Genomic DNA, 17,340 nt, shown 5'->3' on the forward strand with positions numbered 1-17,340 from the left:
CTGGATTTAATGAAGCTCCGACCCTGCTAGACCTCAGAGAAGTATCACAATCATCCGCCGTCGAGTCCACAGATGGTTTATGGGATTGCTTTGTTGGGGCCCAAGCCTAAAGCTGCTTAAATCCTGAGGCCTCATTGGTTGGGCCCAGCGGTGCAGGGTGAAGCAGAGAAGCTGTGCTGAGACTTTGTTCACCATCACATTTCTTTCTTTACACTGGGGCTGTTTACACTGCTTTCACTGCCTGACACCGCTGCTACACACACACTGACTGAGACATCATGTTACAGTCTATTTTAGCATTTAGCACATAAACATTTGTTACACATCAACACGCTCTATCATCATCATAAACCATTATTTTATATGTTCATTGCTGTATTTGCCAAGAGCCATAACTTATCCTTTATATTTCCTCCTGTTATATATTTATAACAGTGTATAAACAGTTAATAAATTGATATTCTCATGCTTGCATCTAGTTACAAGCAGATATGAGACCATTTTAAGTGTTATAAGATATTAATGTATTATAACTATAAACAGTTAGTCAGTGCTTGATATTATAACATGTTGTAATGATTTGTCTTCATGCAACTCAGTTTAATTTTGTTTACATAGCGACAAATCATATCAGAAGTTATGTCAGGACACTTTCCATAAAGAACAGGTCTATACTGTACTCTTTATAATATTATTTACAGAGACCCAACAATTCCCACCATGAGCAAGCACTTGGTGACAGTGGCAAGGACAAACTTCCCTTTAAGAGGAAGAAACCTTGAGCAGAACTCGTCTCATGGTGGACGGCCATCTTCTGTGTCCCGTAGAGTTTAGAGGGTGAGATATGTTTGAATTCACCTGTGAACGACTGAAACTATAAAATTATAAACTGAGTATTACTCAGGATGATCATATGTTATACATAGTTAACATTTAACAGTTGCTCAATGGAGGACTTTATGAGAGTGCGTTAAATAGTGTTTGTTTGGTGTTATAAAGCTTGAGATGAAGTGTTTCCAAGACATCTGCTGTTCCGTGCTACTACTCCTTCTACTGATATTACTCTTTAAATTATAGACTTGCGTCAGGCTGCAACTACTCCTGCAACCATGGGCCAGGATTTTACTGGTGAGGTCATGTCCTCAGCCAGGTTTTAGGTGGATAGTGATATTCCACAATACAAACTAAAACGTTCATAAAATGAAGATAGAGCCAAAGTTTGCACTTGAACAGATAAACAAATAAAAATTGTGGTGAGTCTAACATTTTTAAGAAGGGTGGAGTTGCATTGGGGGAATTTGGACTTTAGTATTTTCCTAAAATCATGACTGTGGCTTTGCCTGCAAGCCACAAGTGAAGCAACAACAGCAACAATTGTTGATTTTCAAATCATTTGCAAATACAATTAAAGACCTGACCATTCCATGCCATTGTTTTCCTCTGCTTGCAACTTTTACTACTTCAAGTGAGCTACAACAGTTTGTACATATTGTGACTAGCAGAGTGGAAATAGAGCTCCTGCAGCCCTCATCAGACTCTCTGTCTATCAGTCGTTTGGTGCAGAGACAAACACAGGAACCGCAGCGACTTCACAAAGCTGCTAATGGACGGATGACGACGCTCCTAATGAATGCACTCATCATCTGTGTGTGTGCGTGTGTGTGTGTGTGTGTGTGTGTGTGTGTGTGTGTGTGTGAGTGTGAGTGGGGGGGTGTTTATGGGTTTATGACAGTCTTTTGGTGTTGCAGCCAAACAGACGCCCCTCTCCTTTAAGCTTCAGTGTACAACTGAAGAGACACATATTTTAAACACATGCTGGCTCATCCGCTTCTGTCTCTCACAGTCCCCCCCCCACTCTCCTCTGTCTCTGCCTGTCTTCCCACAGAGACCAAATTCAATCTGGAGAGAAGAAACCGAAAGGAAAGCCGAGTTTCTTCTCTCTGAACTTTTCAGAGGAAAGAAGGAGAAGGAGGTCTTTCCAGGACGGAAATTATGCAAATTGTCGATTTCAGCTCCCCCACAATTTCTCCCAGATTAACCCTGTGATCAATTAGCAGAAATGAAGCGTGATCGTACTGTAAAGTCTCTTTAATAGGAATCCAGCATCAGCAGTGCCATCGCACAACGAAACAAAGAGACAACAACACAGAGAAAGAGAAGGAATAAACATACAAGAAGGGAACATTTCACATGGAGGAGAGGATCAGAGTGACTGGAGTTCGCCTGCTCGTTAATAAAGCCTTTACTGTGGCCACATGGCTTAGATTTGTCTCATTAAAAAAAAAAAAAAAAAAAAAAAAAAAAAAAAAAAGCAGAGGGAAAATAAAATGACATGTCCACATTTATCAACTGCAAACACTCCAGAAACTTTGTTCCCCCAGTCAGGAGAGTAAATACTGGGACAGGGCGCGGGGGGAAAGTCATAGAAAGGGCAGGAAGTAAATAGAAAAAGTCTTTTGAGTCAAACCTCTTCGTCCTCTCTGTCCCAATACTCATCACCTCTCACCATTTAAAACAAATCATAGAAGAGCTCATCGGACTGACGTGAGAACAGATCATTCAGACAGTCGGCACAACAACATGGAGAACAGAATGTAAAGAACATGACAGACAAAAAGAGGAAAATCATCTATATTACAGTAAGATGCCATGTTCCAATAAGACAAAACAATAATCAGCATATTGAACTCATTCCAATAAGAAAAAAAAGACGAGGTTACTCACTTTATATACAATAAATTAGAAATATTTCCTATCAAGAAACTTCTATTTAGTCTGTTTTTAATTCTTCTTCTGTAAGCATTCCCCTCCGACAGATAGAACACACAAAGAGCTAAACGACGACTTCGAATGACGAAAATGACTCGAGGCATGCGCAAACCATGTAAACATTTTTACTCGTAGATAGAGGATTTGATGCTGCTTGTCGAGAAAATGTCTCTTTTAAGACTTTGCAAAATAAAACAAACAAAATTTTTTACAAAAAAAAAACAAAGTCTGGTTGTACACCCGTTCAGTTCTGTGTGAAATGAGAAGAAAAAAAATGGAGGCAAAAGAAATCCACGCAAGTGTGCGTAAACTCTGTAGGCCTATATACGTGACTAATCTTTACAATGTTGGTACACAAGCAGCCTGTGATCTGCAAGCCGCTACATCCTAACACCACACACACACACACACACACACACACACACACACACACACACACACACACACACACACACACACACACTGTTGTAAACGTTGTAAAGCCTATGTGTTGTTTATGATCCGTCCATAAAACTGCCGTCGGACGCCATTTAACTACGCCCGACACTTCAAATAACGCCAAAGTAGCAGACCTGCCTCCCAAACACGTCCTCTTCATATTTTAACACTCAGATCCATAAAACTCTGCATAAACTGAAGTCTAACCAGACAATACTCCGAGCTATTAAATGTAGACACATTTGCGGAGGCGTTTTTTTTCACGCGGGGATAAATCTCAAAGTGTTCTGTTGGGCTATGTTTGTTGATATGAGCGTATATAGAACCTCTAGGAATTATATTTTCAGGGAAATAAAACTCAACAGATACTGTGAATAAACGTGTGAGCGCTATGTCTTCACTCCCAGGTCGCAACCACTGTCAGTCTATTTCCTGAAATGAGAGAGAAACCAGCCTTGCATAGCAGATAATACACAACATACTGTATGTATAAAAATAGAGCAGATTCTTTCTTGAAATGCAAAATAAGAAGAACGTTAAATAAAGAGTGGGAGATGGTGGCGGAGGAGATGGAGATGTTTGGCGCAGGAGAACGCTGCGTGCGCGCATGGACTTTGTGCGCACTAGAATCTGAAATAAGCATGTTTACATCTTCATAATTAGTTTAGGCCAGTCTAATTCATCTTTAATGCTGCTACAGAGTGAAAGCATGCAGGGTCAGGATTTTAGTAGAAGAAACCAGAACTATCTTCATCGTCTGGAGAGTCAAAGCAGATCACGGCCGACTTCACCGGGGACGTGGGTTCACACAAAACTGTATTTCTTATTTAAAAAAAAATTGAATATAATTTTTTTTTTGAAAGAGAAATCTGGTGCTTTTTGCTGTGTCTCCTCTCAGATAAACCCTGTTAACTCCAGGCTCATGTGGCGCGGAGGGGACGACTATCGATAGCCGATAAAAGGCCGCAGATGAGCCGCCGCTGTAGCTCATAAAGCATCGGGAGAGGTAGCTGAAGGGCGGGGATCCAAGATATCGACAGCAGCCTAATCGGATCCCCGGTTGCTGAGTCGGGTTAACACCCTCGGCCACCCCATCATTCCCTACCCTCCTCCCCCTCCTGCCCTCCTCCCTCTTCGGTATCTGCTCATTACTAGGCCGACAACCGGGAAACAAACGGCGGCTTGCTGCTTGTATCAACGCCGACGATCAGGCGCTTTCTAATCAAATTCTGCCAGCAATGAGAGAAACTAGAAAATAGGAGAAGAAGAAAAAAAGAGGATGAGCACCAGTGTGTGTGTGTGTGTGTGTGTGTGTGTGTGTGTGTGTACATCACCCTCCACCCTTCGTGCTTATTAATGGCCAAGTGAAACCCCGGTTTCAGCACCTCCGCGCGCCTCCGGTGTCAGCCACGGAACAATAAATAACTAATAAAAGGAAGAGTAGTGCTTGAGAAAAAAAGCCCCCCCGACCCACCATACACACACTCACACACCAGTCTTCCATGGCGGTTTGCTGCCATCTTCCCTTCCATAATGGAGCGTAATATCAAAGCCTAAATAATAGCGTAATATAAAAGCATGAAGGAAGAACATGAGCTGTCAGTTCATCTTCAAACAGTTTCATGAGAGCAGATCCAGAAGCTGGTCTGTGGGTTTTTTACCCAACATTCCTCGCGACCACAAACTCAAATGATTCCAAAGTTCCGACCTTCCTCTAACGTCAGACCTTCTTATCACTTCCGAGTTAACGTGGCGGCGTCCTCAGCGTCTGTTAGGGATCAATAAAGCCATTGATCAGTTGTATAGATTGGTGTGATTAGACTGAAGCTCACGTTAGTGCCCGAAGGTTAAAACAAATTGGAAACAGCAGATGTGTGCGTGTGTGTGTGTGCGTGTACGTGTGTGTGCGTGTATGTGTGTGTGTGTGTGTGTGTGTGTGTGTGTGTGTGTGTGTGTGTGTGTGTGTGTATATATATATGTGTGTGTGTGTGTGTGTGTTTGCAGTTTTTTGGGGAAGGCCATTTTGTTCTAGATTATAACAAATCGGGGACTTTATGTTGGATACATGGTGTGAGCGTGCGTGCATGTGCGTCTGAATGTGTATGTGCGAGAGTCCGGTTAGTCCTTGGGTTGGTCTTTGCTCTGTTTCTTCATTTTCATCCTCCGGTTCTGGAACCAGATCTTCACCTGCCTCTCAGTCAGGTTGAGAGCGCGCGCAACCTCATGCCGCCGGTCCCGCGTGAGGTACATGTTGAAGAGGAATTCCTTCTCCAGCTCGAGCGTCTGGTATTTGGTGTACGGGCATCGCTTCTTCCTGGAGGAACGCGCGTGGAGCCAGTTGGCCGAGGGGTCATCTGAAGGGAGAGGAGAGAAGGCAAGGTTATTAATAAAATAAAAATAAATGATGACAAAACACTCCTCAAATGATCAAAACATCATCTTCCCGTGCGTAAAAGTCGCAGACGCTTGTGCGTAAAAAACACCTGACTCTGCAATTGGCACGTTGGTGCGTAAACTGGGTTTATGGTGTCAACATAGGGCGCAAATTTGACACGAGTAGATCCATGGCTGTTTTATTTGACACCACGTGGAAGACAGACGGCCTGCTCCTTCCTGCTGTACCCATGAACGAGGACTAAGACAGTATGGACAAACATGAACAGAGGTCACAATTAAGATTTTTTTTCTATTAAAAAAGAAAAAAAAGAGAAAAAATCTAACATTTCATAATGTACAAAACACAATCTGACACTGATGTGTGAAACTAGATTAAAAATATATTCATTTCATTTATAATCTGATCAAAAGCACACACAGAAAAAGTACTTTTAAAGGATAGAGCTCGTATGCAGGGACATATCTGGCTCCTGTTTGAAGGTGACCTTCAGCGGATAAATATTAGATGCTTTAATAATGGAGGTAATATTGATGACAGACTCGTGATAACAGAAATAAAGCAGAGCCAGAGCCAGAATCAGGGAGTTTTGTTAACAGGAGCCGATATTCTGCCTCGCGTGATGACAGCAAACACACAAAAACACATCAGAGATGTTTCACGGCGCTAATACCGCTTCTTTTGTTTGCGCAAGAATTACGAGCACATTGCAGCACAGCACACTGTCACTGCGTCACTTCTGATTGCTCCTAAATTAATAAGCGACTGTAGATTTATGGCCCTGGTGGGATTAGAGGACAAATATTTCTTGTGTTCTTCCTTCGCCCTTTATTAATCTTCTATAGATCCAATATGATATTCACACATTTCACACAATAGATGGCACTGAACCCGTTTAAACACACGTTACAGTGTGGGGGACATATTTTATTCTTCATAATTAAAGACGTAAATTAACTTTAAAAGCAGACTGTTTTCACACAAGGAGTTCTTTTTACAGCGTTGTGAAATTAAAGGTGATAAAATGGAGGATTTGTAATGACACTCGGCTCCATTTTGCCACATCAGAATTGCGACGGGCTCCAACGCGCTCGAGAGAGAGAGAGAAAGACAGAGAGAGTAGAAACCCTGTCTTTCTGCGTGGAAACTTGTCTTTGAAATAGTAAATAACAACGTTGTAACGCATAAATATAGAGACTCCTAAATTGGACGTTCTTCATTTTCAGCGGAGAGACAATTATGAATTATTGTCTTGATTTTATTTTTTTTTCATCTCTGTCTCCATTTCTTTCTTCCATGCGTCTTGTTTGCCAGGCCACCCTGACTCCTCCACCACCACCCCCCTTCCCCACCACCCCACCCCTCTTTATAGCTTTCAGACCGATGTAATTAGCAGAGACTTCTTGTTTGGGACGCATGGGTCTGGTTTAAGGCTGAAAGCTATCTGCTCTTCCCCTCTGCAAGGCACCAAGGCATCTCAACTATGAGGCCGCTTGCTGGGACTCTCACAGCACTGAGGCTCTTTAAGGAACAAATCCACCATGACAAAAACAGAGGAACTGAGCTGTTACATCTCAAACACCTCCAAATATCACGCTGTTCTTAATCAGTTCAGCCAGGCACCTGTAATCTGAGAAGATATTTCATTTTGAAGACTATCAAACCATGTTCAAGAAGATTGTGAGAGGCGAGAGCTTTGGTTCTGGTTCACTTCCACTTTTACATCTTCTAAATAAAACCTTTAACCAAGAGCAATCATTTCCTGTGGTTAGGTCAGGCTCCTCATCCAGTCAATCACAACTCAGTCAGCCAACAAACAGTTGCTCGAGTCTCTGAAACCAAAAAGAGTCTCAAGGCAAGCAGCTTGAAATTCTTCCCATTTGCTGGGATTAGTTTGATAAAAATGTGCAACAAAAACCTTAATCTCTCATGAGGAACAGCAGCGAGGACCACACCGGTGCTGTTTTCTTTGAAGCTGCTGTTTGTTCATTACATTTTATCTGTGACTCCAATCTCAGTCAGCAGTGTAATTCCAAGTCTGGTGTAAAACCCAAAATGTCACTAAAAGAGGGGATTCCACTCTGGATTTATAGGTAAAAAAAAAAAAAAAAAAAGGTTGTGTGGAGTCACTGGCTGTTTTTGTTATATTAAAGCCTTCCTGCGGCAGTTCAAGTCAGACTGAAAGAAACACAGCACACATGCAGCCTAACCATCAGACTGGATTTGGGAATTTAAGCTTCATCTAAATCAGTTTGGACCAAAAAGACTCTCCTTGTTGCTTTTTTAACAGCAAAAAGAAGAAAAAAAAGATATTTATCCTTGCAGTCAAGAGCAGATCAGGTCTGCAGGGCTATGCGTTACAAAGGAGATTTTCTGTCCCTGTGTAAAATGCAGCTTCAGTCCTCTGGTCTAAAATGGCAGAAGGAATGATCACTCACAAGACATGGGGAAAGCCCGAGCTTCAGCGCCTTTTGACGCCAAGCAGAGAGAATTAGAGTGTGTGTGTCCCTCCCCGAGGAGCCAGTCTTTTTCCCTAACTGATGTTGGGTGTTGGCTCCGTCTGTCTTTAATTTCACCGGTAATATTTCACTACAGATGACAATCATACATGCTATAACGCTAAGGCAATTCACACAACTGCATATAACATTCATAACAATGTTTTTTTTTTCTGCCAGTTATGAACAAAGAACTGTTTTGTGTGGCACCACGAGCAGCTTCGCATTTGATCAGATTCATCGGCATTGAAATGGTTTACATTTAAATGTGCAGCTTCTGTTTTGCGTAGAAGAACATTTACACCGGGTAAAGAAAAATGGGATGAAGAAATGGCATCAATGGATGATGAAAATAAAAAGTACTGATGACAAATGGTTTAAATCTAATGTTGAAAGGTGGGATAAGAAATGAAAAGTACAGTTTGAAAGAGACAGACCCTTTGTCAGAGTTTGAAGTTTACTCTGCTGTTCAGGGACAAGATGAGCAAATGTGAATAATCAACAGTACAATGTGTCTAAAATGAGTCTAATCATTTTAGTCATAATGATTACAAGCTGGACTGAGCTTTTTTTTAAATTTTATTTTCTCATTCCTGACTTTTCAGTTTTACTTTTTCTTTTACCTTTCCTGTACAGGCTTCTATAATTACTGATAGCAAAGACAAACACAAAGATGGCCGCTTTAAATCAATAAAAGGTTGTTCGCAGATGATCTAAATCAATGTCCTGAGTTTAAATTGTACATTTTTAATTTCAAAGATTAGCCAAAAGCTGTAAACCATGTTGAGAAACTGCTAACAGATGTCCGCCTTGACCAATTCATCACCAAAGCATCAGCTTCCCCCCATCATTCATATATCATCTGTCACACATCATGGTCACTACACAAAAAGTTCTCTGATTGATGAACTATGTCATCACCAAATCTGAATCAACACAACTGTCTCCCACATTTCCAACATTTCAGAGAACATTCCACATATCAAAACAATAACGTTTGAAATTGGGATAAATAACAAATAAGGACATAAGTTCATTTAACTTCAAAAAGACACGGCTTTGCTGCTTAAATCTATTAAAACAAGTTGAATGTGTGTTCTTCATTGTCAATGTGAACAAACACCTAAAAAAAAGCTAAAGAACTAACATTTTGTTCTTGTTGGCTAACACTACAAACATGGCCATGTTATTTTTTGCAGGACATGTGGATGTCAGAGTTGAGGAAATCAACTGGGATTCTGTCACAACCATTTCTCTTTAGTTTTTTGGGGTAAATCAGAATATTAGATACTCAGACTTTGGGTCCGGAATAAGATCAAAAGTCAAGATGGCTGCCAGTGATGTGCACTGCATCACCCAGCCTCTGTCCCTGCATGGATCTAATAGAATACAGCTTCCCTGTATTATTCCCACCAGCCGGCCATCATCAGTAAATACGTCCTTAATACCCTCTGGAATCAATTTTCTCCAACATGGCCAGCATGTAAAGGATCGATTTCATCTCAGAGCAAAATAATGCCTGGTAAAGAGGTGAAGAGAGGCTGGAAGGTGGGGTGGGGGTGTGTGGTGCTTTTGTCACACGGTAAAGTGGGTGCTTTGCATTCTCCGGGTGTATAATCACCTCCAGCACCATCCATTACCCTCGGAGCTGTACCGCGACCATGGCTGTCACACAGGATGAGGAACCGGTTCAGGGGTGGGGAGTGGAGGAAGAGGGAGGTGAGTTGGGCCGCTATAGACTGTTTTTTTTCTTTGAGGGGTGGGAATACAGTAGGGATGATGATAAATACAAAGTATGGGTGGGGGGTTATGGGTGTATAGCTTGTTTAGTCCTAACTTGAAGTTTTCTCTTTAGGCTATGTCCATGTATCTCAGAAGTGATGTGTGGTTGGATGTCACATTGACAGGTACATGGATGAAAAGATTGATTTTCCCGTAAAGCTACGGCCCTGCAGCATGATGTGTTCAATTGCAGGCCAATGTGTGTCTTTGCCTATAGGTGTGTGCGCGTGTCCACGGTGATGAATGCTGCTTGCATGGAAACAGTGACCAAAACGGCTACAAGACTAATATCACATCTCGTCTCTTTCTCTCTCTTTCTCCCCCCCTTTGCAATTTCACCCTAATAGTTCCAGAAATTGACCTCTCATATATCCCAAAGGCACGTTATTACATTTCCCGAAGTCGTATTTTATCTCCCTCCCCCAATGCCCCCACCCCACCCAACCCTTACACCCCATCTCACCCAGCCACCAACAGCAACACGCCAATTAATGGGGTTGTTCACCCAGCGTTATAACTTAATAAACTTCGGGGGTAATAACTTTCTTGCTCTGCCCGGCAGCAGCAGTAGCAGCAGCAGCACAAAGACTGAAGTGTAATCTTGTAGTTTATTCTGGATGGGCGCCCAGCACCAGTAACACAAAAAGAATCTGTAGCTGGATGCTGGCTTTGACTGGAGGTGATGTTTTGAAAGGTAGGATTCCACAGCGGCCATTTTGAAGACCTGGGGAGGGAAACTCAGCCTCAGTTTGTCCTGCTGTTATGTGCCAAGATGCAGAAAGTCATCATTTTACAGATTATCTACTGGAAAGTGCACCAGAAACAACCAAATTCAAAGAGTCCAGGTTGTACAGTGTATTACAAGCTGCCACATCCTGCCTTCAGGCCAAGTTGGCAACCTTCAAATTCAGCCTTCGCAGTGTCCTTGTCACATTTACAAGTTTGGAAATGGGAGGCATTCCGACTATTAGAAATGTTTTCCTTTTTGGCAACACATAAGATGCACCAATGTATTTGCCTTTAAAGCTCCCTAAACACCAACTGTCAACAAAATTCCTTCGTATTATCAATAATAGTGTGGACTTCCAAGAATCCTGCCATGCTGTAACATTTGCACGCAAAAAACTCATAAATTCAAAGCTCTCAGAGGAATTTGGCCACTGTTGAATACTACCATACACTGTCAGGCCACTCAGAGACTTTTGGGACAACATAAAACTCTTTGTGTCGTCACAGCACCCAGACAACAATGATACAGCTCAAATATTCAGAACATCAAAAGTTATCGTTTGGCATCTTATCTTAAGTGAAATGGGATATTTTACTCAAATATTAACATAAACACAGCTGGGAAGTTCTCATGACTTTGACTAAGCAAAACCAAGACCAAAGCCTCACCAAAGTTCATCAGGCATATCCAAAGGAAGTACATTTATTCTCTTACCAGACATTAGAAACGGCAACATTTTTACACTTATTATAGAGATTAAATAAACAAAATATAAATTGTTTAATTAGCGAGCATTCGAGCAGTCGAGGCTCATGTCCACCCACCATGAGTCGGGTTCTGCTTAAGATTTTTGCCTCCTAAAGGAAGGTTTTCCTTGGCACTGTCACCAAGTGCTTGCGCATGGTGGGAAATGTTGGGTCTCGGTAATTATAATACATGGCTTTTGTTATGATTTTGCATTATATAAATAAAATTGAATTGAATCTATTGAACAAGCAGATTTCACAAAACGTCAAACTATTTCTTTAATCCAGAACAAAACAGCCAAGGTAAGCCAGACAGCTGCAAGGTTGAAGACCATTCTAAAAAGATGCACTGTTACACTTTTGTCCAAGTTGCTATCGGTTGTACCACTCTGCCATTGAAGCACACAGTAACCTAGCACAGCTAAGTGAAAACAGCCTCATCTATGAAGCATAATGAGTTGATGGGAACTGAATTCCATTTAAGGAGTCCACTCATATTTACACAGGAGAGAAGGCAGGAGGCTGCACCAACCAACCTGCCTTTTCAATACAAGTGGGTTTCTCCGGGCGTTGCTTGGTAACAGTTCAGTTCAATCAGATGTGTCAAAGTGAGGATTGTTGTGTTTATATGTAGATTTGTGCGGGCCTTCAAAATGGCTGCCACGTGAACAATAGAAACAGCCTTCACTGCCTTCTGCTGGTTGGTGCAGCTCCCACTACCTGCCACACTGACCCACTGCACTACAGACACGTCCATAAACAAACCACAAGAAGTGCTGATGCTCACAGAGAAACTTTTTTTTCTTGTTTTAATTGAGTAGCCTTTCAGTTTTGTCTCTTTGAACACAGAATCCATTACAGGAGAGCTTTCACTACCACAAGCCAGACTGGGACACGCAGTGTTACTGGTGGAAAATCTAATAATTCAGACTGGAGGCTGCTGGGCTACATCCAGCCCTTAACCAGCTCCCTGCTCTGATGGATTGCATGCTCAGATGCTGTAATAAGGTGGCTGAGTGTGTATGTGTGTGAGAGAGAGAAGGAGAAAGAAATGTGTAATGTGTGCAAGGAGTAATAAAGTGTGTAATATTTGCAATTTGTATTTCTTCCTCTGAAAAGGCCAATACAGGGGTGGAGGCCTCCCTTCTTCACACGCGCACACGCAATGCACATGCACATATCAAACGGCCACGCGCTCAGACGCATGGATCAGTCCTCCTCCGGCAGAAATTAGATTTATCCGGTGGGATTAGACGAGAGGAAACAGAGCCCGTTCACATTCACGTTCAGGTTTAACAGACGAAGAAAAAAATACACGAAATAAAAATCTTTAAAAAAAATAATAAATGAATATCTTTCCAGGGAGGGATTTTCTGTCCCACCCAAAATAAGTCAAGTGGCTTTGGAAAAGAGCTTCCAACTGAGCCAACCCCGCCGGCAACATGATGGATTAAATGTTGTTGTTAGTGCGAGTGATGAAATAGAACAAACGCGTGTTGTACGTAGCCAAACCCTCGACGGCTTTATATCAAGATGATTGCGATTTCATGACAGGTGAAATATTATTATTATTACAGAGTCAGCAGATGAATAAAACAGCAACACACATGCGACTGTGCGGCCGGCATAGCACCCGACTAAAATAACATGAAAACATTTGTGCCCGTGTGGAATTTTATGGAGCAATACATATTTTTTATATATTTGTTTTTTCTGGTATAGCGACGACGCTTTCACATCATCTGAAATAAATGATGCATCTAAATGTTGAATCTATACTCAGTGCTCGCTTGTTAAAATATATAAATAAACTGGCCACACGTCTCTGATATAAACTCACAGAATATTATAGTCCGAGCTGATTCGTGTGTGGAACTTTTGTCTTTTTGCAGATTTACGTCATCCTGTACAGATTTATAAATGTTTAAAAAGTCCACGAGAGCTCGTCCTGACTGGCCCTCCACCCACCCCCACCCTTCACGCCTGAGTCCCGCACAGCAGAGTTAGTCCACGCTGCGGGCTGAGTTATGAGGCCTCTGCTCTATTGAGAACTAATCTAGCCGCCGGGTCAGTGATGGACGACCTGACTGCTTTTATGATTTTTATGATTTTCAGAAGAAGACAGACTATATACAGCTGCCACACATAGACAAGAGACACGTTTTGTTATTGTGTTTACAGATCGGTGCTACAGTGAACAAAACAGGAACGGTATTCAGCTTATGTGAATGTCATAACTACATGACATACTGTGAGCAGAGCGTCACTTTTCCTATACATGTTTGCTGAATCTAAAAGCAGCCTGATCAGTGGAGCCTCGTTAAAGCTCTGCACCGTGAGGAGCAGTTAAACATGTTTACATACAACTTATATTTTGCTCCAGACTTTCACAGTTTGGACTCATCCGAGCTGATCCAGACTGTGAGGAGACTCGAACCCATGTGCGCGCACGCCAATGTATGAATTAAAAAAGAGAGCATCATAACTACAATCTACAAAATAATAAAATAAAACTACCAAAAAGACGAATCTTAAGTACAAACCACCTGGTTCAAAGGGGAGAGAAGTGCGCATGCCCCGGCAGTTCTTTAAAAAAGTAATCTTGGGGTTAGCCAAACATCAAACACAACTTGAGGAAGAGGAGCAGATGATGTGACTGTGATCTTTATGCGTAATTCAATCATTTCATTAGTGAATCTGCTTCAGCTTTAAATGTGTTTACATTTATGATCAAAACATCTACACTGTCTTTAGATGCTGCACGTGAGGCTGTGTGTCTGCTCCATGTGTCTGTCAGGTTCTCCAGAGGAACCATCCTGACTCAAACTGTCATGTGGACGCAACAACATCGTCACCAATAAAAGAAAAAAAGTCACATTTACAGGACGGTCCTTGTTGCTGAGCTGCTTTTAATCATATTGCAACTTGGTCGTGTTATTTTGTCCACCACTTGCTGACTGTTTGATGTGTTTGCACATTAGAAAAGTACCTGCTAACACCGGGTTGATACGGGATAAATATCACAGTAAACTTAGAGAGAGCAGGAGGTGGAGGCACTTCGGCTCTTTGTTCTTGTTTTATGGCGGCATTAAACGCCTTTACAATCTCTCTCTCTCTTTCCCCCTCTCCCTCTCCCTCTCTTTGCTCACCCTCTCCCTCTCCCGCGCGCTATTTCCTGCTTTAATAACTTACTTTGATCCAGGCCGTCTTTGTCCTCACTCCCTTCACAAATGTCCTTATTTTCTTCGAAGCCTGCTCCCGGGATGGCGGCCGGATGGTGGCTTAGCTCTCGCGCCGCCGTGGACGTCGACTCCAGGATGTAAGTGGTGGTCTCGTGCTGGTGCTGTCCGCCGATTTTAGGTGGGATCTCCCCGCCGAGATGACCGAGCTGAGGCTCCAGCTTGACCTGCCCCGTCTGGCCCTGCCCCGGGACAGACTCGGAGCCGCGCGGCGCGCAGTCCAGCCATGAGCGTAGGTACCGTGTGTCCGCGGCGGGCACGTGCTGGGCTGGAATGTAAGGGTGGTAGACAGTAGGGAGACCACTGGCACCGTGGTGCGGACTGAACGGGCTCCAGGACGATGAGAAGACCGGAGGTTTCGGCTGGAAGCTACAGGATGGGTACGACTCGGGATGGGGATGCTCCCCGTGCGCTGCGCCGCCGGGTTGCCTCCCGCCAGCGGCTGCGGCGGCGGAGCTGGAGCCGGAATACTGGACGCTGGTGGGAAAACGAGCCGGGGTTGAGAGTTCATCGCTCTCGTGACTTATGATGGAGTCCACGTAATAGTTGCTCAAAGTCCCAGAAATGGACATTCTCGGACATTATCTGCGAAACGCCGCGAGTTCACTAAATGGAGAACAAGAAGAGAGACATTACGAGATTTTCTTTCCTCTCTCTCTCTCTCTCTCTCTCTCTCTCTCTCTCTCTCTCTCTCTCTCTATCTATCTATCTCTCTCTCTCCCTCCCTCTCTCTCCCTCTCTAGCCTCCTTCCTTTCAGACAACTTGCTCACTATAGCGAAACAAAGTGCTACAGCCTTCAGCCTCGCACTGGGTGCGCGGGGGTTTGTCGGGGTCTGTGCGTGAGGCGCAAAGTGATTGGCCGGACTGTTTCTTCGAGCCTGATAAAGCGTCAATGGAGCGTAAATCAATCTCTCTCTCCCTCTCTCTGTCTGTCTCTCTCTCTCTTTCTCTATCTTCCCCCCTCTCTCTCTCTCTCTCTCTCTCTCTCTCTCTCTCTCTCTCCCTCTCTCTCTCTCCGTCTCTTTAATAGATTGCCACCTTCTAAATAAATTGTCTTGTTTATATGCAATATGCAAAATGAACACTCGGTCCGTATATCTAGTCTGTGTATCTATGGCTGCTGTCAAAGTAGAATTATAGAAACCCGTTAAATTATTCTTCGTCTGGACAGTATGCATGAAATGCAGAGCGGAGACAATGGCTGACAAATAAGTGGCGCCATTATTTTATTTATTTATTTATTTATTTTGAACCTAATCAAAATAGATGCGCGTGAAATCCAGTGTGACACGCACAGCCGGCAGCACATCCACTCTTCATGAATTGTGTTTGGATCAATCCGGGCGTCACAGTGCGCCTCTAAAGTGGAATCAACAGCAGAAATCATTTGAATCCGAGACAAGATAAACAGTGAAATTGACACCTCGGTGTGTTTAATTATTCTCTCGCTCTCTCCCTCCGCTCGCAGAGGTTTTCTGTGAGCTGCAGAGCCGCCTGACTCTGTTTTATTGGCAGATTAACAGTCATTTTTGTTAACGAGCTCCATTAAATCGGGCCCTGCGTGGTTATGCCCCTTGTCTTTACAGCGCAAACTACTTCAACTACTTTTTTTGGGGTCCGTTTAATACCACAATAAAATCCTACATCAGGGCGGCTGCTTTGGTTTTATAGGGCTAATATATGGCCTGTGGTAGTGCGGACCGTAAACGCGACTGAAGCTGTTTGCAGCCTTCCTCCCGGTCGGCTTAGGGCTCTTCTCACTCAGCGGCTAGGCTGCCATGAGTAAACACAACTCGGACCTAGAGGTACCGAGGAACCGAGTGAGAGGACGCCGGTCACAGCTTTCTCCTGTAAACGGAATAGTAGGTCACCTGCCTGCTGTGTTCACTTGTGCTCTAAGCCTCTGAGCCTGCAGCGTTTGAGGGATAAAATCCGTCATTTGGGTTTTTAATGAGGAGACTGAAGAGCAGCAGCAGACCGGACTGGCAGTGAGCGCAGACATTTGACTTCCTGCTGACCTTTATCAAAGTCACCGGGATTGTAAGTCTTTATATTTCTTTACAATTATCACAGACGTGGAGTCTTGGACTCTTTTGGGGATGGTAGGCTGCTAGTCGGAGCTATAAATCCGATCTGTGCGTCGCACATACAGCTAACACGGTTATTTACGACGATTAAATATGAACTACGCACTTCTTATGGCTCTAGAGCCGTTATTTACGAGGATGAAGGTGGGCTATAGCGCGGCTTTCAGATCTGCTGAGGAGAAATGATGAGTTGGATCGGAGACAGACTGAGCGGCTGGTGCGCTTTCATTTCAGGGGGCAGCAACAAAAAAAAAAACCCAAAACCAAGAGTCCTTTCAATATCAGTCGGGACTTTGGCGCCCAGCTTTGGCCTTTGAGCTTGAATTCAGCACATTCCTACGTCCTTCTGTCTTTAAGGAGCAATTTCCAACTCATCTGGAGAGCTTCCGTTGGATAAGAGTAACCAGTAAGGAAGTATGAACTTCATTAGAGGTTAATGTGTTGGGTGCGTAAAGTGTGGGCACGGAGAGGCTTCTTCAGATTTAGATATGACTAAAATGAAAAGTCACAGTGTGTTGTGTTCTAGTGTCTAGTGTTCCACGGTGAGTCCCTCAGCATCAGGATGTTTCATTTGTGCGTCCAAACTGTTTGTTTTCCAACATCACAATCTTGAACCTGCATTTTACGCACCGATCCGATGTTTGGTGTAAAAACC

At 43.2% G+C, this 17,340-nt stretch overlaps 1 protein-coding gene across 1 annotated transcript; it reads right to left on the bottom strand.

Annotated features, from left to right (window-relative positions):
• Positions 1-2,070: 2,070 nt before the first annotated feature.
• hoxb9a (homeobox B9a) lies at positions 2,071-15,557 on the bottom strand. The gene is made up of 2 exons (XM_010741171.3): positions 14,551-15,557; positions 2,071-5,561 (listed from the first exon to the last, which is right to left on the bottom strand). The coding sequence occupies exons 1-2, from the start codon at positions 15,167-15,169 to the stop codon at positions 5,326-5,328; spliced, it is 855 nt and encodes a 284-aa protein (XP_010739473.2). The 5' UTR covers positions 15,170-15,557; the 3' UTR covers positions 2,071-5,325.
• Positions 15,558-17,340: the final 1,783 nt, after the last annotated feature.

The sequence above is a fragment of the Larimichthys crocea genome, chromosome XII (genome assembly GCF_000972845.2).
Source record: "Larimichthys crocea isolate SSNF chromosome XII, L_crocea_2.0, whole genome shotgun sequence".
NCBI classification, from domain to species: Eukaryota; Metazoa; Chordata; class Actinopteri; family Sciaenidae; genus Larimichthys; species Larimichthys crocea.